Source organism: Gekko japonicus, unplaced genomic scaffold (genome assembly GCF_001447785.1).
Source record: "Gekko japonicus isolate JY-2015 unplaced genomic scaffold, Gekko_japonicus_V1.1 scaffold250, whole genome shotgun sequence".
Lineage (NCBI taxonomy): Eukaryota > Metazoa > Chordata > Lepidosauria > Squamata > Gekkonidae > Gekko > Gekko japonicus.
The window spans coordinates 923,353-941,467 of NW_015167538.1; the positions used below are offsets into that span (position 1 = coordinate 923,353).

An 18,115-nucleotide genomic window follows, 5' to 3' on the forward strand; every position below is an offset into this window, starting at 1 on the left:
AATGCTTTGGCAAGGACAGGGTGAATGCAGGATCTAGTTGCCAGCTCTGGGTTGGGAAACAGTGGCGATCTGGAGGGGTGGAGCTTGGGGAAGGGAGGGGAGGGGCCTTAGCATGGTACAATGCCACAGAGTCCACCCAGCAAAGCAGCCATTTTCTCCAGGGGAACTGATCTCTGTCTTCTGGAGATTAGTTGTAATACTGGACAATCTCCAGGCCTCACCTGGAGTTCAGCAACCATAATTCGGAACCATATATCAGTTCTGAAATCTTACATATGCAGGAGCACATCTAAAGTAATGCTAAAGGTTGTCTTCTCAGCTACTGTAAAGTACATTTTCAAACTGCACGCCACAGCCTCTCTTATCCAGACATAAGAAGAGCCCTGCTGAATCAGACCAGTGGTCCATCTCGTCCAGCATCCTGTCTCACACGGTGGCCAATCAGTTCCTCTGGAGGGCCAACAACAGGGCATAGAGGCCAAGGCCTTCCCCTGTTGTTGCCTCCTGGCTCTGGGATTCAGAGGATTAGTGCCTCTGAGTGTGGAGGGTCCCCTCAGTCACCATGGCTAGTAGCCACTGACAGACCTCTCCTCCATGAAGCGATCTAATCCCCCTTTAAAGCTGTCTCTTCCTGTGGCCATCACTACATCCTCTGGCTGCGAATTCTACATTCATTTAAATCTGGGCAGACCAACCATAATACTGGTGCAGTCAGGCAACATAAAGAGGTCGGGACTCGACGATGCTCACCCGCCTGGCTTTGCTCTGATACTTGACAGCTTTTTTGGTATCGGACACGGCCCGCTCCACGTAGTCCACCGCGTGCTCCACGTTGTATTCGATGCGGTCAATCATCTCACCCTGCACAAGGGAGGAGGCACAGAGCGGTTTTCCTCTCAAGGCGCGGGGAGGCCCTTCCAAGCGTTCTCATGTTACCTGTGTGCTTGCGGGCGCCTCCTCTGGCATCAGCCAGCCCAAGTACATCCCGTGCCCCGTTCCACTGAGATCTCCGCAAGACCTGTCACCAGAAAGGAAGGGAGAGGAAAACTACATCAGGGTTTTTGTTTTTTTTAAATCGCTTCTGTCGCCCGTAAACTGGTTGGCCTGAGGGGAAATCCAGGGGAGGAAGAGGGGCTGCTTATTCCCCCCCCCCCCTTCCCAACTTCTCCTTGCAAGCCTACCCACACGTTATCGTTTACTAAGCAGGGTTGGTCCTAGTTAGAACTTGGAAGGGAAGTCCGGGGTCGCTACACAGAGGCAGGCAATGGCAAACTACCTCTGAACCTCTCTTGCCTTGAAAACCCTGATGGGGTCGCCGTAAGTCAGCTGCAACTTGATGGCGAAAAAAGAAGTCAGATTTGATACACGGGGAGAGCTAGAGCTGGGAGGGAAACTTGACTGCCTTCATGGCCGTTGAGGGATTTGAGCCTGGGACTCCCGAGTCCCGTATCCCATCCCTGCACCGTGCTGCCTTGCAGGGTGAGCTCCTGTCTCTTGGGGAGGGGGGGAGACCTCTATGGAGCAGGTTTGCTAAGTGTGGTCATTTATTTCAATATCTGTCCCCTGCTTTTCTCCCCAGTGAGGTCCCAAAGCCACTGACAACGTTCTCCTCCATTCCGTCCTCATAACAATAAGCCTGTTAGGTAGGCTATATGGAGGGAGAGTGATTGCCGGAGGTTCCCCGGAGAACTCCCGGGGGGGGGGGGGTTCAAACCCCCGGATCCTAGTCTGACCCTCTAACCACGCTGGCGATGTATGTCATAGGGCACAGGGCCTTGGGTTTGCTTAAGAGAGGCTACTCTGGTGGAAAGGGCGGGCCAAGGCACCTGTGACCGGAAGCTTGCACAAAAAACGGACAAAGAAAACGAGACCCAGCCACTCCAGGAAAAGCCACCGGACGTTACAGAGGCACAGACGCCACCCAGCAAAAGGGGGGGGGGGTACCACACCAGGAGGGTAGTAACAGAGGACCACAAGTGCATGCAGGGAGAAGGACCCAACTCCTGTCCCAGCCCTGATTCATACAACCACAGTAGGGGACTTGCAAGGCAGCAGACGCTGCCCACGGCCATAGTGAGGTGGGAGGTCAGTCGCTCGCCACCAACGCACGTCCGGGTCCTGCTTTCCAGAGTGCTGTTACAGCTGTCCCCAGCAGGGGCAAGAAGGATGCTGAGCCACTTTTCCAGGCTCCTTTGGTGCAGTTGCACAACGTGGCGCTTTTTTGTTTTTGTTTGTTTTTTTGCCACATAAGGGGGAAAACCTACCAGACCAGCTAAGTAACCTGCACTGGTCACTCACAGCAATCCGCAGTCTGGATAGACAAAGGGGTAACGATGAGGAATTGGATGCAAGTCATCCAGAGGTGAAGTGATTTAGATTATGCAAATTTAGGAAACACTGAGCATGTGCAGAACGCCTGTCCTGGCTCTGTCTGCATCCCAGGCTAGGCAGGGGCAGCGCTCCAGCCTTTGCTCCTCAGTCCCCATTCAAGACTGCCTGCCCTTCACCAGGGGTCATTTCCTGCAGGAGTGCACAGGAGCGGAGCTCCGGCAGTAAAGAGCCCAGGGGGTGGGCACATGCAACAAGCCCCGCCCCCTGCTCCCAGCAGCCCTGGGCCACAAGGAGCAAGAAGCAGCCAGGTAAGTTGCAGAGCCCCTCCCCCCCATAGCAATCTAAAACTGTCCAATGGCACCTTTAAGGCCAAGGTTTATTCGGGTACAAGCTCTCCCTCCTCTGCAGGGACAGATCTGCACATCGTTCCCCCCCCCCCCCATAGCTAGCACTCCAAGAGTCCAGTGGAGTCTGATCGCTGGGTGTTGCCTTCTGACACACTTCTGGTGATGTCAGGGGGTGTGGCATATGCAAATGAGTTATGCTAATGAGCTCCTGCACCTCTTTTCCTACAAAATGACCCCTGCCCTTCACCCTGCGGGATGGCCTTGGCGCTGAATGCATCTCCTGCCCGGCCGTCTCCTCCTTTTCTCCGAGCTTCCCTGGTCAGAACATGGGGCCGGAAGCAGCTTTGGCGAGGTGGGATCCTGGTCTCTGCAGCCACGGGGGCGAACCGGGCCTGGAACCATCTTGGCACGGAGCCCTCAGAAAAGGCCCGGAGCCCTCAGTGCAGAAATCGCTGCTTTCCTGGCGACCCTTACTTACCGCTTCTCCCCGGCGGTTTGGGTCCGGTCGCAGCTGTGCTCCTAATCTCGCGGCATTCCGTGAAAGGAGAGGCAAGCGCATGGCCGAGTTGTGTCCCCTTGTGGTTCTGGCAGGCAGATCGTCTCCCAGAATCACTCCTGCCAACCCAGGCCTGGATGAGGCACATGGCCCCCTCCATCACCTTGCTGATAGCAAACGGCCACAGGACGGAGGTCAAAGCAAGAGGGGTTTGGGAGGGGAAGGATGGAGCAGATCCTGCCTCTTCCCCTGGACAGGGAAGCACCCAGATGGCGGCCAGCCTCTTTTGGGAGCCACGGCAGCTCCCTTTGCTCTCCCTCCACGAGGGTGCAGCGTCTCCATCCTGAGCTCTTCAGCTATTGGGCGCTTCTGCATTCAGTGCACCGAGCTCTATTTAAAGGCAGGACTGCACGCATGCTGCAGTTGCAAGGAAGCACACAGCAAAGATGCAGGACGCTGTTCAGGACCCAGAGTTTGGTGTCCTTGGGGGGGGGGGGGTTCCTTTTCTTTTAAACATATTTGTAGCCGTCGTACTTTCAAAAGTTTACCTGGAGGTGCGCAGCTGATGCCATGTGCAATCTCGGAGACCGGACGGGTAGCTGGGGAGAGTTTCAGTGTCCTGCAGAACACTTAATCCCTCCCTGTACTTGTAAAGCCAGGATACAGGATGCAACAGCACAGACTGCAGATTGGCACAATGGGTATGGGGTTGCAGAACCCAGCACTTCTTGTATTGGGGCTATCGGGACATTACATTTTGAAGGATTTTTAACTGAATACACACACCCAGTGTGGGCGAAGGGCACTGGTCACCCAAAAGGCAACCTTCTCATTCTGCCCGACTTTATTTCTCCTCCCCCCCCCTCTGCCACACTTTGGCACAGGCAAGTAGATTTTCCGCAGCTCAACTTACTCCTGATTTTCTTGGGAATCAATCCGCAAGCATTGGAATAACTTTGGCCACGGTTCTTCTGCACGTCCGTCCTCCCTCTGCATTTTCACAGTTGTGGACAGTGTTCCCTCTAAGCTGAGTTACTGTGAGCTAGCTCACAGTTTTTTAGCCTCCAGCTCAGATATTTTTGTCTTCACTCAAGAAGGATGGCTCCAGAGCAAACTAATTTCTGCAGTAGCCAAATCACTCACTCACAACTTTAATGCCAGTAGCTCACAGAGTAGAATTTTTGCTCACAAGACTCCACAGCTTAGAGGGAACATTGGTTGTGGAGCCAGTTTATTTTCTTCCGCTCCTTCCTTCCTTCCAAGGGAAGGTGCGGTCATCGTCGGTGGCGTCACAGCACCTCACTCCACCCCGTTCTTAAAAATGGCACTAAACTATCCATATGTCACTCGAGCATTGTAATGACAGGCTTAGCAGATTCTCTGCATTCCTAGCTTTCATTTTTTAAAAAAAGTAAGTTTCTAGTTCCTTTCCTTACAGAGAGATCTGCTTTTTTCCTTATATCTCCACAAGGGAGGGGTTAGAGACTTCCTTTTTAAAAAATAACGCTGGGAATTTAGAGAACTTGCTAAGCATACGGTCATCATGCTCTAGTGATATATCAATATTTTAGTGTTGTTGGGGAAAAAGAAAATGAAAGAGGAGGAGGAGTTTGGATTTATACTCCATCCTTCACTACCCGAAGGAGTCTCAGAGAGGCTTACAATCTTCTTTCCTTTCCCCTCCCTTCCCCTCCCAACAACAGACACCCTGTGAGGTAGGTGGGGCTGAGAGAGCTCTTTCGAGAACTGCCCTTGAGAGAACAGCTCTGAAAGAACTTGTGACTGACCCAAGGTCACACCAGCAGCTGCACGTGGAGGAGTGGGGAATCAAACCAGGTTCTCCCAGATTAGAGTCCAGCCTCCTAACCACTACTCCCAAATGGCTCTCTCATCTTCCAGGGAGGGGAGAGGGGAGTGGTTTGACCACCACAGTCCAATCAGTGAAAAGTGAGCTGGAGGTGGGTGGGAGTGGGCGGAACAAAGAAAAGCGAGGAAAAAGTCAACTCAAAATCGGCATCCCGAAAAAGAAATGGGGGTAAAAGTAGTCTCAAAAGAACCAGAAACAAACACGTGTGCAGAAATTGGGATAGACTGAAGCAGTTCTGGGGCCAGAACCGATGAGAAAAACCTATGCAGAAAAGCCCTCTGACGGGGGATGCCTACCCACTTTTTCCTCTCTTTGCATGGCAAGCTAAAGCTCCTCTGCTAGCTGTGCATTCATGCGCATGAGCTACCAACTGCATGGCCAGGCACGTTCTTCCAGCCTCCTTTGACTCTACACAGCTCAATGCTCAACGCTCAGGCGCCTGCGCACTGGGTCGCTGCCAAATTTTGCCTAAAGCAAAATTCCAAGGCAAATGTCAAGGTTCTCCTTAGGACCCAAAGGATTTTCCAAGGAAGCAAAAAAATTCTTTGCGAAGACCAGTGGTCTTTCGGGGGTGGTGTGCACCACATCTCCTGAAATGCATGCATGATGCTCACAAAATGTACCAGCATTGAAATTGGCATGCAAGCTGGCTGAATGCATCAAGAATGGGTGAGAGAAAGTATGGGGGGGAGGGGCTGAGAGCCCCAAGGACAGCCATGAAGTGTACAACGTTACAGATTCTTGAGGAAAAGCACAGTAGTCTAAACAGGATGCAGAGGCTGGGGATAAATCCTTTTGTGAGCCATTCTGCTTGGACCCAGGGCTTTCCCCCTCCTGGCCCTGAAAGAGCATCGCCCTGATGAGGCCCCTGCCTTTTCCAGGTCCACATCTGGGCTCAGCTACACATCAGTGTGTACTCAAGAGCATTTGTTTCTGTTGCAGATTTAACTGCAAGGACAGCTGTATCAAGGAGGCAAAAACCAGTGGGGTGAACGGGGGACTTTTTAACACTCTCCTCCATTGATGTTTTCTGACTGGTAAAAGCCACCCCGGAGCTGATTTAACACCCTCCCTCCCCCCAGGAAAAAAAGAACTATAAGTAGGCTTCACCCCCTTCCTAAAATCAGCCCAGGGGTGGCTTTTCCCAGCAAGAAAATGGCTGCTCAGCTGCAAAAGGAGACGTTGCTTTAGGTTGGTGGTCGCAAAGGGATTGGTGTTCCTCTATCGCAGTGGTGGCGAACCTATGGCACGGGTGCCAGAGGTGGCACTCGGAGCCCTCTTTGTAGGCACGCGTGCCATCGCCCCAGCCAGGCCCAGACCATCATTAAAGTGCCGAATTCTCTGCCAAATAATTTTAAGTCAATGAAAGCATTTGGGATTGCTTTCCTTACTTTGTTTGGATCATCTTAAGTTAATGTATGAGTTGTTTTTTCTAAAGTAAAACTTCAGTATTCAGGTTAAATTGCCGTGTTGGCACTTTGCAATAAATAAGTGGGTTTTGCGTAGGGCTGCCAAATCCCCCCGGGGGGCGAAAATCCCCCCGCCCCAGAGGCCCGTTCCCAGACGCTGGGGAATCGGGCCCCGGGGGGAACCCCGCCCCAGCGTGCATGTCACAGGGAAGTGACGTTATGATGCCAGGCACGCTGGGGGCGGGGCCACGGCCATACAAGGGAAAACTCTATGGTTTTCCCTTGTATGGTCGTGGCCCCGCCCCCAGTGTGCCCGGTGTCATGACGTCACTTCCCTGTGATGTGCATGCGGCGCGCGCGCGCTCCGGGAGCCGCACAGGAGTCCCCCGCCAGAGAGGTGAGTACCATTTGGCAACCCTAGTTTTGGGTCGCAGTTTGGGCACTCGGTCTCTAAAAGGTTCGCCATCACTGCTCTATCGTGCAGATGGAGAAGTGTTTCTAGGAGCCTACCCTCTGCCTCACAAATGCCGTCTCTGGTTGAACTCTCCGTGTGACAAAAATGAGGATATGGTGAAGCGCCTCCCCCCCCCCCCCCAATTCCCACACCAAACCTCAATATGATTCTCGAAGTCTGGTGTGACCAACTTTCCAGAAACCCAACTGTGCGATAATACCAAACTCATCCACTGCTGAGTGACTATTTAATATCTTTCTCTCCCACATGGCCAGGTCCCTTAAGCCACTAGCAGGGGATGGGGGGGGGGGGTTTCCGTTGCCAGATGCAGGCTGGGAAATTTATGGAGATTTGGGATGGATCTGGGGAAGACAGTGGGGAATGATGTCACAGAGTCCACCCTCCCAAGCACCCGTTTTCTCCAGGAGAACTGATCCCTATAAATCTGGAGATGAGCTGTCATTCTGGGGGATCCCCAGGTCCCACCTGGAGGCTGGCATCCCTACATATCGCACTTCTGATTGCCCAGTCCTCAAAAAGCTACCAGCCCACACTGTTTGTTTCACCAGCTCCTGCACATTTGCTTTGACCAACGATGGCTAACCAGGATAACTGGCAGGCACTTCTGGCTTACCCCAGACGACTGAGTGAAGGACTGCTTCCGAGAGCCACAGTCTGGCTAGAACAGCTTGTCCGGGTCTTTGTTAACACTAAAAATCTTATGAAACCTTATATTTGACCAGAAACCACAGCAGGACAGAGGAAAAGCCAAATGCTGGTTCTGAAAGGCCCCATGCCTGCTTCCAGCTCTCGCCTGCACGCAGCCTAGAAGCAGTTCGTCCAGGAAACCTTGCCTTTTGCAAGACACAGTCGCCAGCACTGGAACGAGCCCTCCATCCATCCCAAGCCCGCCATTGGGCTGGCAAAAGCCGAGAGGAAATTAGCCACGTGTGAGCCTACATTTGGCCCCGCTGTACGTGGCCACCAGGCCTCCCTTCCCACTACCATCACCACTTCAGGAGCATGCGGGGAAACAGCAGCCATGCACCACAGACATGCAATTGCCCCCAACACACCAAGAATGAGGCATTACCTGCCAGTGCCTGAACGCCCTTATCCAGGTGCACATGGTAGCATGAGAGGGGGGTAGAAACAGGGTTCAGGAGGGGTCCCCGGAGAGGTAAACCCAGAGACCAGACCACACCCGCCAGCCAAGCCCTCTCCAAAGGACTGCATCTTTCCTTCCCCTCCTGGCTCCCTTTTGTAAAACAAAGTCTGTGGCATTGTGGCGCTCAGAGAGCCCCTCGTTTTTCTTTGGTTGCCATTTGCACGGAGCAGGGAAATTTGCAATATCACCTCTCGGATACGACCTGGCTAAATGCTACCCGGGAAGAAGAGATGCTTCTGGCAGTGGATCCCAGTAATATTCAGAAGTCTGTTTCATGTTTTATATTAGTTCCAGGGTACCAGAGTCTGGAGGAGCTCCAACCCGAGTTTTACTTATGGCTCTGGGTACACTGGCCAGGCAAGCTGCTGTGAAGGACTCTGGTAGGCACCGGATTCCCTCCTTTGCTTGTTCTGACTGAGTTATACTTGTCTGACTCAAGACAACCCTCCGTGTATTCGTAAGTGACTGCAGCATCCCACCCCACCCATGGTAAAGCAGTTCCGGCCCACACTTCCTATAAGATCCAGCATTTAAAACAGAAGGTGAGAAAAGCCCTGGTTCTGCTTCTCTAGCATCCTGCTTCCAACAGGGGATGGCCACGATGCCACCAGGAGTCTGCAGGCAGAACACGAAAGCAATGGGCTTCCCTCTCTGGTGCACTTGAGCAACTCGTATTTAGAGGTACACTGCCTCTGAACCTGGAGGTTCCATTTAACTGTCTTGGCTAACAACTGTCGACAGACCCTTCCTCAGCCATGAATGGGCCTAATGGCCTTTTTAAGCTGATGGCCCTTCTGGTGGCAGCAGCGGATTCTGTTTTAGGAACACCCAGGTGGAGCGACAGGTCTCAGAGGCATAACATGGGCCCCAGGCAGTGTTCCCTCGAAGTTGAGTTAGTGTGAGCTAGCTCACAGTTTTTTAGCCTCCAACTAACACATTTTCGTCTTAGCTCAGGGAGGATGGCTCCAGAGCAAACTGATTTATGCAGCAGCCAGATCGTTCGCTCACAACTTTAATGGCAGTCGCCCACAAAGTAGAATTTTTGCTCACAGGACTCCAACAGCTTAGAGGGAGCAGTGGCCCCAGACTGCGATCCTGTCTGAAAGGAGCTGCCTTCTACTAACTTGGGTCCAAATTCCCCATGAGCCTGTGGTGTCTGTTATAACAGGATGTGGCTCTTCAAGGTCATGGGCTGGCCTTTAACCCCAGGCCTTCCTGTGTGCAAAGCAGGTGGTCAGAGAGATGGAAGTACTGCACAATACAATGTTTGCGGCGCGAAGTGTTAGGCCTTCCGCAAAGGAAACAATAGCTTCCTGCACACTTGGGATTATTGGGGATCTTTAGAGTTTGCAAAGGGAGCACCATATGCCCTCCTCTTCTGATCCTCCCCCCCGCTTAATGTTGCATCTGGTCAGGAGGAAACACTCAAGGAAGATGTGATTGTACTCTTCATGTACCCAAATGGCAAAGACTGGTTTTCTGCAGCTGCAGAAAGCAAGACTAGATCTAACAGGCTTCTGAGGACAGGAGGGCAGCTTTCAGTTGAACATTAGGAGAAACTTCCTAACGGTAGCAATGACCCAACTCCAGCTCCCTGAGATTTAGGGACTGATCTTCGGTAAGCAAAGCAGCTGCTCTCTTACCAAGTCGTAGGAGAATGGTTGAATCCACACTGGGGAGTCCTGCAGGGCTTGAGACATGATGAGACCCTAAACTGTAGCTTACTTAGTTTGTGTGTAAGTAGCAGAGGCCTAATCTCTTCAAGACAGGGCCAGATTTTGGGCCAGGATCCCCCTTCTGGTCTCTTGCCCCTGCCTGGGCAACCTGCTTGACCTCCCCACCCCTCCCAACAGAGGGACTCACCTGGCTTTCCACCAGCATAGCCATATCCATGAACATGTCGTGGAGCTCCCGGATGCTGGTCTCCAGCTTAATGATCTCGCTGTGCCGCGTCTCGATCTCATTCAAAGCCTGCTTCGTGATGTTGGAGTCCATGATGATCTGCCAAAGGAAGGCAGAGAGTGAACCGAAGGAGGTGGTGGGTGGTCCAAGGAGAGACACCACATCTGGTCAGCCTGGTGAGACACCCTATGAAGCCGTGACTTGTGGATGGAGTACGATTGCCAGGTCCCCTCATTGATCTGGTGGGGGGATTGGGGGGCGTTCGGGGGGGGCATCGACCAGAAGTGACATCATCATGTCAACGATGCTGGGGGCAACACTGTGGTTCTTGGGCAAAACTCTATGGTAAAATTGCCCTCGAAGCATAGAGTTTCGCCCCAGAACCAGAACGTCCCCGTGTGACATCCCCAATGCAATGATGTCACTTCTGGGTGATATCATCACATCGGGAATGTCCCTGTTTAGGGGTGGGGTTTCCCCGACTGGCCAGCTGGTTTGTGGCAGGGAGAAACCCCCAGAAGTGGGGATCCCCCACTCAGACCTGGGTGCTGGCAACCCTAGAAGGGCGGTTTGGAGACCAATGTATACCACCCTCAGCTTTTTGGAGGAATGGATGTGCCATCAAGTCACAACTGACTTGTGGCGACCCCTCTGGGGCTGCAGACCTCCAGGGCGATGGCAGGAGATCTCGTGCTATTACAACTGATCTCCAGGTGACAAAGATCAGTTTGCCTGGAGAAAACGGCTGCTTTGGAAGGTGGACTCTGTGCTGTCATACCCCATCGAAGTCCCTCTCCTGCCCAAACCCTGCCCACCTCAAGCTCCACCCCCAAAATCTCCAGGTATGTCCCAATGTGGAGCTGGCAACCCTCGTCCCCTCATGGGGCTTTCAAGGCCAAAAAGGAATGGAGGGGGGTTGCCGTTGTGCTCCTGGACTTCCTTGGAGGTCTCCCATCCAAGGACTCACCAGGACCGATCCTGTTTACCTTCTGAGACCTGCCAAATCGGGCTAGCCTGCTCAGGGCCCCTGGAGGAGTGGTGCGATTGAGACGTATGAATTAAATTCAAACAGAATCCATTCAAGTACCAAAAGAGAATTCAAAATCCAAGCTACGACTCCCCGCCCAAAACACTTCTCCTTCGGGGGAAGGAAAGAAAGACACATCGCTCAATAGCAAAACAAAACAGATTATTGATTTTATTATTAATTATTATTGATCAAATAATTATTAATAAAAAAAAGCTTGGGGGAATAGTCTTTCAAGCCCTTCTGAAAGTCTCTAAGGTAGGGTTGCCAAGTTGATCTTCGCCGGGAGCGAGGGGCTCCCGGCCGGCGTCTGGTGTGCGCGCATGTGCGTCACCCAGAAGTGACGGGAGGACGCCAGGCACGGTGGGAGCGGGGGCACGGCCATACAAGGGGAAACCATAGAGTTTTCCCTTGGATGGCCGTGGCCCCGCCCCCAGCGTGCCCGGCGTGGCCGTGTCACTTCCGGGTGATGCGCACGTCGGGGTGGAGTTCCCCCCGGGGCCCAATCCAGCAGCGCCGGGGAACGGGCCTCTGGGGCGGGGGTTTCCCCGCCCCCGGGGGGACTTGGCATCCCTACCCTAAGGGTAGGTCCTGCTGTTTGGACCCAGAAGGGCTGCTCTGGGCTGCTGACCGAACAAGGGGGAAAGGCCAGTTTCTGGTGGAGGGTTGCCAGCCTCCAGGTACAGCCTAGAAATCTCCCAGAAATACAACTGATCTCCAGACGAGAGAGATCAGCTCCCCTGGAGAAACTGGCTGCTTTGGGAGAGGGACTCTGTGGCATCGTGCCCTGCTGAGGTCCCTCCCACCTCAGCCTCCATCCTCCCCAGGCTCCGCCCCCCAAATCTCTAGGGATTTCCTGACCCTAAGCTGGCAACTCTAAGTGGAGGGCAGGTGGACAAAGGAGCAGGGCAGGGAATGCAGGGAAGGAATCGAGAGCAAGGAGTTCTGGGGAGGCTTCAGATGTGCAGGTTCATTCCTGGGCCCTTCCTTATTGCAGTAAAGGGCTCTTTTTGTAGCAGGAGCTCCTTTGCATATTAGGTGACACCCCCCTAATGTAGCCAATCCTCCAAGAGCTTACAGAGCTCTCTTTACAGGGGCTACTGTAAGCTCTTGGAGGATTGGCTACATTAGGGGCGTGTCGACTAATATGCAAAGGAGTTCCTGCTACAAAAAGAGCCCCATGTACCCTCAGCGGACGGCCACCTACAGCACAGCCTACCACGCCCGACCCACCGTCCTCATGACCAGTGTTCCCTCTAAGCGGAGTTAGTGTGAGTTAGCTCACGGTTTTTTAGCCTCCGGCTCACACACATTTTTGTCTCAGCTCAGGAAGGAGGGCTCCAGTGCAGACTAATTGATGCAGCAGCCAAACTGCTCACTCACAACTTTAACGCCGGTAGCTCACAAAGTAGAATTTTTGCTCACAAGACTCCGCAGCTTAGAGGGAGCATTGCTCATGACAAAGAGTTTCAAGAACAAATTTTGAGTCCAGGGGCACCTTTAAGATGAGCAAGGGTTTATGCAAGGTATGAGCTTTCATGTGCAGGCAGGCACCAATGCTCCCTCTAAGCTGTGGAGTCTTGTGAGCAAAAAGTCTACTCTGTGAGCTACTGGCATTAAAGCTGTGAGCGAGCGATTTGGCTACTGCATTCATTAGTTTGCTCTGGAGCCACCCTTCCTGAGCGAAGACAAAAATGTGTGAGCCGGAGGCTAAAAAACTGAGCTAGCTCACACTAACCTAGAGGGAACACTGGCAGGTACACTTCCTCAGATACATTGCAATGGAAGCTAACAGTTCGAATATATAGGTAGAAGCCTCTACATAGGTGAACAGCAAATTAGCATACATTTAGTTTAGCCTTTGTATATGTCAAAACATCTTCATTAAGTTGTATGCTAATTTACTGTTCACCTATGTAGAGGCATCTGCCTATATCAGTGGTGGCGAACCCATGGCACGGGTGCCAGAGGTGGCACTCAGAGCCCTCTCTGTGGGCACGCGTGCCATCGCCCCAGCCAGGCCCAGACCGTCATTAAAGTGTCGAATTCTCTGCCAAATAATTTTAAGTAAATGAAAGCATTTGGGATTGCTTTCCTTACTTTGTTTGGATCATCTTATGTTAATGTATGAGTTGTTTTTTCTAAACTAAAACCTCAGTATTCAGGTTAAATTGCTGTGTTGGCACTTTGCGATAAATAAGTGGGTTTTGGGTTGCAGTTTGGGCACTCGGTCTCTAAAAGGTTCGCCATCACTGGCCCATATATTCGAACTGTTCGCCTCCATTGCAATGTATCTGAGGAAGTGTGCCTGCACACCAAAGCGCACACCTTGAATAAACCTTTGCTGGTCTTGAAGGTGCCGCTGGACTCTAAATCTGTTCTACGGCTTCAGACCAACGCGGCTGCCCACCTGGTTCTAATGAGTTTCAAGGGCAGAGGAGATGACCTACCCCAGAGGAGAAAATAGCCGGGTTCCCGCTCTCGAGCATGTCCTCCAGTTCTTCGCTGGTGGTGGTTCGGCCAGCTGCAGTGGACACAGGCCAAGAGTTAACAGGAGGACAAAGGGAACTAGAGAAGGACGGATTCCATCTGTCTGGCTAACTCCCTGACCCCTGGAGAACTGTCACCTTCTCCCTTATTTAAGGGATCTTTTTAGCTGAAACCCTCCCACCTTTCTCTTGGTCCTCCACCTGTCCGTAAGGCTGGCAGGGATGATTACAGGTCGGCTGTGAATTTGCCCTCTTTGAGGAGCTCTTTTTAGCTACACTCCTCATACTCTATGTTGCACAGGACAGTGTCAGACCAGGTGAGTAGATGACTGCCTATCTACAGCATTCACACATTGGGTTAAATGTAGAAGAATCAATTGCCTTGGAAGCACAGAAGCTTTGCACAGTATCCCTGATCCTCCACGTTTCCCAGTTAAGGGGGAAAATGCTGTTCATACAAATTACAAAGATGACCTGACTCCAATGGTAACAGGCGAAAGAAATTTTACTTACAAAGTAGAAGCACATCTTACATGACATATTCATGTAGGAACATTTAACTTATTGTGAACAGATTAACTTCGAAAAACTTGCTACAACTCCAAGCCCAGGTACGAGAGAAGAAGAAGAGAGGTCCTATATAAGATGAAACAGGAAGCCAGCAGCAGCCAAAGAGGCTCAACATCTAACCAATAAGAGGGCGGGGCCTGTATTATCTCATTTGACTAAGTCAATTATTATACTTACTTGTAAAGTTCTTTTTTGGTTCTTAAATGCTGTGTCTTTACTTAGTACATGGTGTATTAAAAAAGGGACGGGGTGGAGGAAGGAGGGGGTAAGCAGAAAAAACTGTACAGTTTTGCAATATTGGATAACATAAGACAACATGTATTCTGAATGCAATTGTTAAAGTTATTGTTAAAATTAATTTTAAAAAATTAAAAAGAGAGAGGGCGGGGCCAACCGCAAAGTGTACCTGAGTGAGAGAATTCTCTTAACCCTTTCCCTCTCAGATCCTCTAGCACGCAGAGTGACAATATCCAACAATTTAAGGGATATTTTTAGCTAAAATCCTCCCATCCTCCTCTTAGTCCTCCACCTGTCCGTATGGCGTGCAGGGATGATTACAGGGCTCAGGTTGCCTGTGAATTCCCCTCTTCGAGAAGCTCTTTTTAGGTACAGTCCTCGTACTCTTAAGTTGCACCGGACAATGTCAGACAAGGTGAGCAGACGAGGGCCTCTCTATGACGTGCACAACATTTCTGCATCCTGGAATCTTTGCTTTTTTGAGCTCTCCTCCTTGGGGGTTTCTTTAGAGAGTAAAGCCCAGCGTGGGACCCTACAGGTAACTTTTAATTGCGCTTTTGGCAAACTGCTTTGCTGACAGAACTGGAGCAGTCGCCCGGAAGAGCAGATAATGAGGCTGCTGGGAGGCTTGAATTGCTCTGAGGAAGCGGCCTCTCTCCAGGGGGACAGCGGGGGAAAGAGGGGCTCGCTGGCTGGATTCTCAGAAAATGGTTCAGAGAGAGAGAGAGAGAGAGTGCAGAAGGCGTGCCCAGAAACAAACATCAGGGATCAGGAGACACAGGACAACCAAAGGTACGGAAAAAGAAAGCTCAAGAAAGCAGACGCACATGGCACATTGTCTCCTTTGAATGCTGGAGACCACGATCCCTTTCCCTGTCTGCCATATCAGAATGGACCTCATAGTCATCGCTATAGCTAAAGGCTGACCCACATGCAGATAAGTAAACCCATGCAAGGGGGCCAGTGGGGCTGCTGTTTAAGGCTCAACAAGTGCCAGGGAATCCCCAAGTTTAGAGGAAACCTTTGGGGTTTTTTAAAAAACCCCACTAATTTGGGGGTTACGCCTTCCCCTGAAGTTAACAGCACCATCTGCAAAATACCAGATGAAAATACTACATCCAGGAGAAGTGCTGGCAGCATGGGTGGGGGTGGGATTCCATCTCCCCCACACACACACACACACGCAAAGTCCTTGCAGGTCTCCTCTTGTTTTTATATATTATTGACACCAGCAGAAGCAGGCCAGCAGGCTGAAAGAGGCTCCCAAGTCTGACTCGGGATCGTAGTTCGCCTCGGTCACTTGTTCACTAGTCACTGTCTTTCTTGGCCTCAATGCACCCCTGGGTGTAGAATGCTCACAAGGGGCTGAACCATCTTGTCTGCCTCTGTCAGCTGGCAGATTGGGGGCCTTAGCCAGATCTGAACCATTTGGTCCCCCTACGACAAGGGTGTCATAATGGTCAACCAGGATTATGCCAGTGTCTTTCCCAGGACAAGTAACACACCAGACTGCCTAGTATCAAACCCTGTTTTTAGTTTGCCATGCTTTGTAGGGGGAGGGAAATTCCTGAGGGGGGTGTGAGTGGCTGAGTGTGTGAACCACTCTATCATAGAGGCCGTAACTCTTCTTAAGATACTTCCCTTCACCAGGGATGACCTTGAAGCCAAAGTTGTGACTGCTTCGCTTTTTAGATAAGGGATCCATATTCACAGGTGGGGGGCGTTTGTGGAGTGTGATTGGATGTACTGGAAGGGGTGTGTGTGCTTCATTTGAACTGTCTATATCTTTGGATTCTCCCGCCAGAACCCCAGTTCTGACACGGTACTGGTCTGGCCTGGAACAGGATTATTTCTCAATGAACAAACCACTGCCAGAAAGTGTTGTTGAGAGTAACCTTGTCCAGGAGTCTGGCACCTAGCGAGTCATGTGGGAAGAAGTTAAAAGGGGCTTTGCTCTCTGCCCTACTTGCCAACCCCTGACCAAATCCAAGACTGGCTTTGTTTCCCTTCTCCTCCAAGCTAGATTTGCTGCCCTGCCTCATAAGACGAGAAAGCGGGATGTCTCCGCTCGACACTTCCGCTCTACATATGGCATTCGCAGCATTCTCTTCTCCAGTTCCCCGCATCTCCCACTCAGCCCTTCTATTCTAGTCTCTCTCATCTGCACCTCCGCCCCGCTACCTGTTAATTCAGCCACTCCCACCCTTTCATGCTGGCTGCCTGAAAAAGCCCCACTTGTGGACAGATACAACAAGCCTCTCTGTGGTTCTCTGTGGTTCTCTGTGGTTCAATCCACAGGCTGGCTACACCACCCCCTTGGCTCAGAGGCCGAGTAAATGCCAAGCTCAGTCGTGGGTGTCCCTATTCTACTGCTCCTGTGGTGCCCCTGTTCTCTTGCTTCTCAATTATGTCACACTTGCAGCTTGTACTTTGGCCAGCTGCCCCCTCCAAAACTACCTTAGTGCAGGGCAATATGGAAGACTTGTGCTCAACACGATCCAAAATTAATTTGCAAGTGCAAGCGGCATTTCCACAAATGCACCATCCTTCCGCGAACTGCATCCTTTTGTTCCTCGTGGGGTACCTGGGATGGAGGAATGGGGACGGACTATCTAGCTTAAGGGGGACAACAGTTTACTATGCACACCTCCAGAAAAGAAGAGGAAGAAGGAGGGCATGCCTAAGATCAGCTCTGGAGAAGGGGTCCTTTTCTTCTGCTTCCTGTCTTGGAGGGAGTTGTGCCAGTGTCACAGTCTTGATCAAAAACATGGCAGCAAAATGGATAAATAAACATTGGTCTTCCTGGTACAGCTTGCATTAGCAACGCTTCCCAAACTGTAGACCGCCCCAATGACCAAGAGAGCCAGAAAGTAGAAACTGACAAGTATTGACATGAGATTCCACTCTATGGCTTAAATCCAGCTGGAAACCTACATGACCTGGTCAGTTTCACTTCCCAGCAGGACTTATGGCCCAAGAAGAAACTTGGGAGAGTTGGCAGCTTCATCTTGTATGGATGAGTGCAGACGAGCAGGCATCCAAACTCTAAGAAAACAAGTTCAGAACTTCAAAAAGGAAAATGGGGGGAGGGTCACAACCTAGTGAAGGTGACAGTGGGACTTTCACTGATATTGTCACAAGCGCTAGTCAGGGCGATCTCACTCCTGGAAAGAATGTGTTTTCCCAGCACCACAAGATTGTTGGGGGGAAATATTAAATTGTCCATGTTTAGTACGGGTGCCACAGTGACAAAAACAGTTGCTTGGACTCTGAAGGTTTCCTGTTTTGTGAGACCAGATAACCCTCTAAGGAGGTATCAACAGTCTGCACTTTCAGCTGGGTTAGCAGCAGTCATTTCTTCCTCTCAAGAAATTCTAGGGAGTTTTGTGTGAGAGCCAAGGGCTCTCCAGTAGAGGATTCTGAGCTCCTGCACCAAACTACATTTCCCAGAATTGGGGGGGGGGGGGGCCACGATGATTAAACTGATACAAAGCCAATATAAATCTATGGGGTAAATACGCCCCAAATGTCTGTTACTTTAAATGATGGCTGTTGTGAGTGTTCCAGGTCCTGAGTCTTTCAGGTGGGCTTCAGGGGTGTTGTTCTAATTATTGAGAGCCAGTTTGGTGTAGTGGTTAAGTGCACGGACTCTAATCTGGGAGAACCGGGTTTGTTTCCCCGCTCCTTCACATGCAGCTGCTGGTGTGACCTTGGGTCAGTGACAAGTCCTTTCAGAGCTGTTCTCTCAGGAGCAGTTCTCTCAGAGCTCTCTCAGCCCCACCTACCTCACAGGGTGTCTGTTGTGGGGAGGGGAAGGG

At 51.4% G+C, this 18,115-nt stretch overlaps 1 protein-coding gene across 1 annotated transcript in view; it reads right to left on the reverse strand.

Annotated features, from left to right (window-relative positions):
• STX1A (syntaxin 1A) overlaps nucleotides 1-18,115 on the reverse strand; it is a 70,452-nt gene that overhangs the window by 395 nt on the left and 51,942 nt on the right. Inside the window, exons 7-9 of the mRNA XM_015413538.1 lie at nucleotides 13,452-13,525; nucleotides 9,936-10,073; nucleotides 751-861 (exon numbers count right to left, since the gene is read on the reverse strand). Coding sequence (XP_015269024.1) covers nucleotides 751-861; nucleotides 9,936-10,073; nucleotides 13,452-13,525 — 323 coding nt within the window. The remainder of the gene's footprint in view (nucleotides 1-750; nucleotides 862-9,935; nucleotides 10,074-13,451; nucleotides 13,526-18,115) is intronic.